A 9,177-nucleotide genomic window follows, 5' to 3' on the forward strand; every position below is an offset into this window, starting at 1 on the left:
GCGCTGTGGCCGCCGCGGCAGCGCTGTAACAATTTCAAACGCGGAGCCGGAGCGTTACGCGCGCCAGGCCGCTCCCTATTGGTCGAGAGGATTTAAAATCCAAGCGCCCGCCGCGACGCACCATGGGAGCGCGCCCCGCCTGCCGCGTTTAAAGAGACAGGCGCCGCGCGGCACCGGGGCGCGGGCGCCGCCTGGCGGGCGGGCGGGGCTCAGCGCAGCGCGCGGCCCCACGCGTGACCGCGGCGCAGCTGCGGCCGGACCGGCTGAGAGGGACGGCCTGAGGGGCTTGGCTTGCCTGCCCCATTCCGGAGCAGCTCGCGCTGTTTCTGGCGTCCTTTGAGGACACTCATGTGCTTGGCCTCCCTCGGGCACGCAGTGAGGAGCCACGCGAGCGTGGGGCAGCGCCGCTGCGGGGCTCGAGGACAGGAGCTTCCCGGGGGTTCAGACACCCCTTCCCTCCGGGATGCCAAGCACCAGCAGGCAACCGCGACACTGCATCAGCAGCAGCAGCCCCACGGCTCCCCCGCCGAGCGTCCGGCACCGCGTCGCAGGTGGGCCAGCCTGAAGTGCCTGGGTGGGACTGCTATTGCACGGGTAAAACCCAGGGCTGTGGCTGAGGAGGGCAGGCGGTCCGTGAGGGCTCCGGGCTCCTGCCTCCTAGCTGCACATCTGGGGCTCTTGGGAACGCTTGAGGCTTCACGGCAAGAGCGAGGAGGAGAGGCCAAGAAAGGGGACGCAAACGAGGCCAGGTACCCCCACTCTGAGCCCAAAAACTGGGAAGAGACGACAAGTAGCTGGCAGAGTGCTCTGACAGTCTCGCTGAGGTCAGCCCGACTTCGGGCAGTTTGCCTCCGCCTTCGCAGAGGCTCAAACAGTCTCCGAGTTATAGATAGAAGCTTTCCGTCATCTAAATGTCTACCGTAAGAGAGTGGAAATTTCATTTTATTTTTTGCAGTGCTTAGTACWGCCACTCAGCTGTTGACTGCTTGCCTGTCTGATAAAAGCTCTTACCAGCCTGAGCGCACACGAAACGCTCTTGGCCGCGCAGCACCAGTATGGCATCGATACGACACTGCAGCCAACCCTTCCGCAGAGTTCTTTTTTACCTGTTTATTTGTGTGTACAACGAGGGCTAAAGTAAGCACTCAGGCACAGGTACATGCAGGTTCTGCGGGGATGAGATATAGCTGAGAACCAGCTCACAAAGACCAGGGCAGCATTGGACAATATTGTAATACTCAGAATTCCTCAAGGCAGTTTGTACATGTCTACAGTTGTTTGAATCAGTACCACGATTTGTGGGTGTGGGAAATCAAAGAGAATTTATAGGTACAAATACAAAAACAGTACTAGTTGTGGAGCTGTCCTCCCACTAAGGAATACAAATGGCTTTTAAGTGCATTTGGAGGGGATTACTTTTATGAAAAACAGCTAAAGGTGATCTTAGCTTGAGTGTTTTTCCTCTCACCCCTGTGGGTTGTAAGCAGCTTTTCAGTCAAGTCCTTCTGGCAGGTTTAGTTTAAGTATTTTGTGAAAGTAAATTCATGTTATACTTTGTACTTGTAAGTTTCTTCTGTGAAAGAGAAATGGCAACTAGACAGTTCAGTTCCCTGCACATTTTTGTGACTCCTCCAAGGTAAGACACTGTTTGTTTATATATGTCCACATTTCCCCAAGAATCTGGCCAYTTTGCTGATTTTTAGTCTGTAGTCCCACATATTCCTGCTGTCATTTTCAGCTTCTCTCATGGCACCTCTCATTTCCCTCTCTGTCACCAARGGGTGACATTTTGCCAGCTGAGTGTAATTGTGCCTGGCCTTGTTAATGATTTTTTCACCTTCCTCATCCCAGTCACCATGTGGGATGCCATTTAGGAAAGAATATGGCAGGAATGGACCACATGTGCACTAGGGCCTGGAGAGCTTGTTCCTGTAATCTAAGCACACCATCTGTTAAGAAATGTAACTTTAGCATATATACTCATCCYTTAATTTGGTCTTGCTGCCTGCTGGCTCAGAATGAAACACCAGTGAACAACAACCAAGACCAGCACAAATCCGGGCCAGCCATCGCGCCCTGGGCCACGAGCCTGCTCTTTCCCTCCAGGCATACATGGTTGTACGCCGAAGCTAGGATGAGGACACGAAGGAGCAGCTGGATCTCTCCCCTCAGCACTGGCTCAAAGCATCACATAAGTGTAACTGTGATRGGAAGGTCTGCTCTCAGGGGCTTTTGTGGTCCCACAGGTTGGCAGAAGTTTGGCTTTGGGAGCAGTGCTGTGCAGCAATGAGGAGGGTGACTGGGGTCAGGGCACATTCCGGCTAAATTCCAGACAGACTGTGTTTCTTGCACTGCCTGGTCTCTCAGCCACTTACAGTGAGTACACTTACGTCTGACTCCAGTACCAGGCAGGTACTACAACCACTAGCAGATGACAGTGGACYCAGAGTAACAGAGAGAAGCCCCAGTTTTACATTCTTGAGAACTTTAAATGCCCTGCGTAAGAGTGACCAACACAAGTAGTATGCGCCTCCAGTCTTGGTCAGAGCAAAGTGAAGTACATAGGATCAATGAAGCAACATAGCAACTTACTGCTGGAAGTGATCGCTTTTTGCTAAGAATCTTGAAAGAAGGAATTTGCATTTCCCTCCCCAACCCTTTGAGCATCATGCTTCCCCACGCACCTACAGCTCCTCTTTAGCTGTGCAGCAAAGCCCTCTCTTGGAAGTCACGTTTCACTGCACTTCACTAAACTGACATCAGAAAACTACAGTTCCCAGGGGGTGTAGAAGCATGCTGCAACCTGATACTCCATCATTCCAGAGAGCTGGCAGAGGTGTAGAGATGAGCCCAGGTCAGAGTGATGCTTCAGAGGACAGGAGGATAAAGTGACCAAATTTAAGGAATGTTAACACTGCTGAGTATTTGAGATCTTCAGTGGTGACTTGTTTTTAGACCCTGGCAGAGGCCACCTTAACAGAGACAATAAAACAGGTTTTAATCAGCCTGCTAGAAGGAAGACAAGGCTGAGAAATGTGTAAGTGGCTGTACAGTTACATATTCCTCAGTACTCTACAGCTGCGTTGAAGTGATGATGGAAGTACATCATTCCTGAGACTTTTCCAGCTGTAGTACCATTTCTATTCTCAAACTCACATCCCTCAACTTAATAGCCCACCTTTCTCCCCACTCTAGCAGCCTAGCTTCATGCTACCCAACTGCGGTCGTAAATCAAGCGATCCCAGTGAAATGTACTATGTGGTGTTGAAACTTTGAAGTGACACCATGGCAACACAGCACACACAGGCCCTTTCTGACAAAATACAGTGCTACTTCACACACTTCAAGAGACAGCTGATAGCAAGTCACCAATGCACAGTAGTACTAATGAGTGCCAGCATAAACACCTCTGACATGCATGAAATCTTTCAAGAATCCCAAAGCCTGTGAGGTCTAGTGACTGAGGTAGCCTCCTTTTGTCCCTCACAGCAAACTGCTTCTGCAAGGGCTGTCAGATTTTGGAGAGGAGGAGCTAATCATATCAGTAATTGAAGTCAATTAGGAAGCTGCCTGTAGTACAAGTGTCAGGAACACTTACGGCTTTATACTTTTCATACAGTTAGAAAAAGTAGCAAGCTTGGCCCTTTCACATATAAATCACCCCCCAAGCCCCCACAAGATCACAAAAAGAATGCAGTTTCCTTTGCATTTGTCTCCACTTTCACTTCAGGAGGGTGTCATAAATACAGCTGCCATTAAACAGATATTTCTTGCCTTTATGGGACTAGGTGATACCACAGGCCTACTGAATCTGGACTTCTAGCCCGGGTAAAATTGCATTTTACCTCTGCTGAAACAAATATGACCTAACTATTGAATTCTCCAATGAAATGGACCAGTATCAGCCTAACTGTTCCAGCCTTAACACAAAATTGCATCTTCTTGTGGCAACTATGTTTGCTACCATGAGAAGCTGGCTCCAGCTTTTTTTTTTCCCCCGTACAGATGTGAAAGGAGAGCAGTTATATCATCTGAGACTGCYAGATCAAAAAAAGCAGGCCATTTCCAAGTGCTTGAAACAACATCGTTGGAGCTGCTGCTGTACAGAGTAGGCATGCTTAAAGTTTCAGTGCTGAAGAGAGAGGTTTTTAGTCACCCTGGTGACTTTAGGATTCTCACTTCAGTATCAAGAATAGAAATAAAGATACTCTGTATTTCAGAGCATCTACAAAACAGCCATGCTAGAATCACTTCATTTGTTGATGAAAGTCCTCAGCTCAGAGGCAGAAAAGTAGAAGCTGTTTCACAGCGTACTTCACTTTTCACTGCACTAAGAGACTACGGTACATGTGCACAAGCACAACAGAAACCTCATTCTGCTTTCAACAGTTTGATTTGAAAAGTCACAATCTTGAGTCACTTGAATAACTTAAGAGGTTTTTAATTTATGTACAGTAAAAATACAAACAAACCAGACACTGGTTTTACATTTGATTAACAGTAGTTACTACACCCTTTAGTGTTTTTGTAGCTGTTTGCTAATTAATGTATGTCAGTACTCTGCATTATACAGAACAGCTTGAATGCTCCAGGGCTGCAGGTCTCACAGCCCCCACCTACTACCTAACTAGTATGTGTTCTAGCCCACAGCTGGTACACTTCAACATGCAGGAGCCCCAGTTTTAAAAGCTGCAAAGGGCTGATGCTAAGCTTTAATACAACAAAACCAGAGCAGGAAGATTTGTTTTTGGCCAGTTGTCTGGTACTGAGTCGAGAAAATTATCAGCTGCATCCAGGTTGCACACAGCTGCTCCCAACAAGAGTAATTGCAGCTGTGCTGCATGTGCAAAATGAAACATTCACTCTTTCCAGGAAGTCTGAATCTCCACCTTAAGTTTTATGATGCAAAAAAGCAATGAAGAGCTTTCTGCAAATAAATACAGTGGRCAACAAATGGGGACAACTGCAGCATTCGCCTACCCGCTCCATTTTCTGCTTTTAATTTCCCACCTTCTGTTGCACTCAATTTTGAGAGTGAAATAGTAATCCTCTTTCCAAAATCTTTTGGCTCTTTGAAGTCTGTGATGTTCAGGAAAAGGAACATGCATCAGACATGAGAATCCTAACTCTGCCTGACAGGTGTGAGCACACAACTGGTGTCTACTTGAAGAGTTAAAAGCTAAGTGTCCTATCAGACAAGTCAGAGTAGGATAGATTTCAATCTGTCAGCCAAAAGTGCTAAAACCAAACACAGGACAATAAAAGGTACCCTGTTCCTATAGGAGGATCTCAGTCTGCAGGGAAAAAAAGAAGAGGCCATCCACCTCAACACAGGCCCACAGATCAACACATATTTCTGAAGGAAAGCATTGACTCTAACGAACCACAGTTAAGCAACTGCCTAAAACAAGCATGTCAGCCACATAACACTTCTGTTAAAGGATGCAGATTGCTTCTAGCAGGTGTAAACCTACTTGCTTTGAGTTAGGAACAGAAATGATGTGAAAGACAGGCTCTGGCTACAGAGTATGAGCTATCAACTCTGCCTTGTTGCTCAACTGCAACAGATGTTGCCCTAAAGGGGATTGTATCAGCTTTCCTAGCTCCAAAACATTTAATGGCACAATCCAGACGACATGGAATGAAGTACATTTGAATGACCATACAAAGTTTAAACAACATGACACAGCAGCTTTCACAAGGGACTGCTTGGCCAGACCACTGGTGCTGAGAAACACCTGCAGAAGTGTTCAGGAACARCAGAGGACCACGCCTTGGATTCTCTGACCAATATTCCTCTCCCCCTCCCGAAGTACTCCTATGTGTCTTTATTGCTCTGAAACATGGTAAATAGGCTACTAGACCTGAGTGAGCGGCAAGAACTTCTGGTAATAGCTCTTTGTAACATCAATCATGAGTTCTTGGGTACATTCCGGGAGTTCCCCAGAGAAGAGTCCTGGAAGAGGAACAACAGCATGACCATCAGCATTCTTGAGGGAGGAAGCAAAGTGAGCTTATATTCAACATTCAAAGCAGTTACTCTATGATTGAATTGTAAGTAAATACTAATAGAGCAGCTAAGGGCTCTTCTCTGAACACAAGGGGCTTGTTCCTCTCTACACTTTGGCATGGAAGTCAGATAGCGTGCCGCAGCTAGGTCCTCTAACAGCTTCTGCCCTTCCCCATAAAATAGTATCTGTAGATGAACAACAGAATGCACAATGTGTGCAATGAGGCCACCAGTGCAGCCAGGTTGACAGGCAGGAACTAAATATTCATGTATCAATTCAGTGTACCTTCCTCTCCATTCATATACAAAGAATGTGAATTTCCTACAGCTGAAGTTATGGAAACACCTACAAAACCAGAAACCACTGAAAAGGAAGCATTCCCTCTACCATGGCCCAACCGCCTGCTAGGTTCTAAATGCCTCAAAAGCTGTATTGCTTACTATAAAGGATGGCCACAGCCAGCAGATATATTATCATCCTAGTCATATTATTATGAGTAAACATACACCATCTACCTGACATATCCCAAAGCAATGAATTTCACAAGCTAAAAATGTTATTTTTAATTTTACCACGTGTCCTATGCCTTTATTTCTAGACCCCATGCAAATAGGAGCCTTTGTCACAGCAACTTGTTTTTAAAAGAATATCCAAGTTATACACACTTGTGTGCAAGTAAGATTAGAGGGAGCTTACCTGGGCAGCCTGAGAACACTGTGAAAGGCGGGACAACCGTTTCAGGAGGTAACACCGTATTGTCTAAGATTTTGCAGCAGTCTTTCAGAACACATCTACGACCCTAAAACAGACACCAGGTAAAGCTTATACTCACAGTTCTTTTACTTATTCCTGATAAGTTGAAGCTGAACTAGTTTAACTCCTCAAAACTCATTCTTCATAATAAGGGAAACATGGGAATATATATCTTTACCATGACTGAATGCTGTTTGCAACAGCATTTGAAAGATTGATTTAAATTTTTTCTAAGGAAAATATCTACTTGCTCTTGAGTAACACATGTACAAGGAACTGCAAATTAACACGTCAATGTGCAAATTGGAACTGATAACMCTAACCATGCAGTAACATAGCAAGGTCTTCAGCTCAGCAGACAGTAACCTTGACTATTTTGTGTTATTTGTATAGGTCCACGAATTCACTTGTGCTGCAAGGAAGGCTCTCTTCCCTGGACACCCTGACATTAACGGTTCCTAACATACTGATTACCCAGTTGTCTTTGGGCTTCATCTGACTTTTAAGCTATGCAAGGACAAGTACCAATGAAAAGTAACCACTACATGTCCAGACTGCGTAAATGCAGCTCCCAAGAAGAGAACAAGCATGTCTTTCATACAGCCTGCTGCAGTATTTAACAAAACACAGGACAGTGAGCAGCTTGTCTGACTAGCAACTGCACGCCCCTGTAGTTATCTGTTTCAGTAAAACACCAACCTACACATTAATGCCAGTAATAAATTCTTAACTAATACAGAAAGCCATTTAATGAGAAACATCACTTTGCATTAATTACAGGCAGAGAGGAACTAGATGGGTCTCACAGTGCAATTGCCTATTTCTTATAGGCCAGTGCTAGAAGGTTCCCAGCTGAGTGCCATTTGCCATACTGACAATATTGTAGGAACCGGTTTTCCAAATAGTGGTCAGCTGTACTGGCTATCCTCAGAATGACAAAATTTAAAGCATCACTTTCTGTGGAGAAGGAAAAGGAAGAAGGGAACAGCATGAGATTAAGTACGCTTGCTACAAACAATGGTATGGATACCTTTCCGTTGTTGTTACGGTCTCAACAGTACTCAAGAGTTTAAAGCAAAGACTGAGAAAGAGCACTCACAATGACACAGTTCTTGCCTATGTGGACATAGGAGCCAATCTGGGCTGCATTGACAACACAGTCCTCTTCTATAAACACATGATCACCAATGTGGAGAGGGAAGAAAGCGACCCTGTGACAGGGGAGAGTTACTTGTTAAGATGACACAATATACAGATTAATCCACAATGCTACTAGATCTAAAAACCACACCATGAAGTCTCCCATCTCCAATTATATTACCAGAGGCAAGTTTGATACTAAGAGAGACTTGAACAGCAGCTGTTCTTAAGTATCTCTAAAAAACGACCACAAGAAGCAAAAGGAATACATCATGTCACTAAAACATATTTAGATTTAAAGACTGCAAATAAACGAAGAACAAACGAAATGCATTCTTCACTATTTCAATATGTCCCTGTCCTTCCATATTACAGTTTGAAAGCACAGCAACCTTCAAAGCAAAGCTGATAATTTGAGGAAAAAGCAGATTTAGGAGGACATATTTATGCAAAATTATTGGAAAAGGAACACAGCCCTCTAAATACAGATCTCACCCAACCTAATATTTTTAAGTACGCAGATTTTAACTTTGGTTCCCTTCCTGAAGGGAGAGGATACTTACCCTTTACTGAACTTCTTGAAAGGTGGCCTAATGACACTACGGCTTTTCACCACGCAGTGGCGTCCAACTCTTACATTTGCCAGGTCACCCCGAATGATGCAGTCATTCATAACTATTGTCTGGATAGGAAGAGAAAGATATACATCAGCTCTAATTTCTGTCAGTATTAGYAGCTGTTATGAAGATTTGTGCAGAGGTTGACTACTTCAGTGAAACCATATTACATTACAGATGGTTGTTTTAGTCAAAAGAGTGAGAACAAAGCAAATAGCACAGAGCCCAGAACCGCTAGCTGCTCTTCCATCATGTTAGCGAGTGAGCTGCACAAAGCGAGGCTTAAGAGCAGACAGAAATACAGCTTTCCCATCACATGGATGAAAGCACTGAGAGCTAACACCCACAGTAAGTTTTCTTTGGTTTTGCCAGGAGCAGAGCTCTGGTATCCAAGGGGTGAGGAGGGTGGCCCAAGGATAGCACAGTGGCGCGGCGCAGTCGTCTGGGTGGCCAGACTCACGGCTGGGCTGCCTGCGCTGCGCGCGGAGCGGGGCACAGCAAGGGCAGCCTGGCAGTGCAACCRGAGCGTTTCCACGCTCGCCTTAGTGCCTCAGGGCTGACTAGAAGGGGCCACCCGCGGCCGCGCCCACCTTGCCGTTGAGGACGATGTTCTGGCTGCCGCACAGCACGGACTGACGGCTCACCTTGTTGCCGGA

At 45.8% G+C, this 9,177-nt stretch overlaps 1 protein-coding gene across 1 annotated transcript; it reads right to left on the reverse strand.

Annotated features, from left to right (window-relative positions):
• Positions 1-4,425: 4,425 nt before the first annotated feature.
• Positions 4,426-9,171, reverse strand: DCTN5 (dynactin subunit 5). The gene is made up of 5 exons (XM_085309876.1): positions 9,112-9,171; positions 8,468-8,586; positions 7,864-7,975; positions 6,708-6,810; positions 4,426-5,956 (listed from the first exon to the last, which is right to left on the reverse strand). Exons 2-5 carry the CDS (start codon positions 8,575-8,577, stop codon positions 5,859-5,861), a joined length of 423 nt encoding a protein of 140 aa, XP_085166002.1. The 5' UTR covers positions 8,578-8,586; positions 9,112-9,171; the 3' UTR covers positions 4,426-5,858.
• Positions 9,172-9,177: the final 6 nt, after the last annotated feature.

The sequence above is a fragment of the Rhea americana genome, unplaced genomic scaffold, assembly GCF_003343005.1.
Source record: "Rhea americana isolate MKP2758 unplaced genomic scaffold, rheAme1 scaffold_305, whole genome shotgun sequence".
In the NCBI taxonomy this organism is placed as follows: domain Eukaryota; kingdom Metazoa; phylum Chordata; class Aves; order Rheiformes; family Rheidae; genus Rhea; species Rhea americana.

Bases quoted from the DNA above. Each gene is read 5' to 3' on its own strand.
- DCTN5 (XM_085309876.1), bottom strand. From the start codon at position 8,577: ATGAATGACTGCATCATTCGGGGTGACCTGGCAAATGTAAGAGTTGGA. The intron at 7,976-8,467 runs GTAAGTATCCTC...CCCCTGTCACAG, and splicing joins TTCAAGAAGTTCAGTAAAGG to GGTCGCTTTCTTCCCTCTCC. The intron at 6,811-7,863 runs GTGAGTGCTCTT...TGTCTGTTTTAG, and splicing joins TAGGCAAGAACTGTGTCATT to GGTCGTAGATGTGTTCTGAA.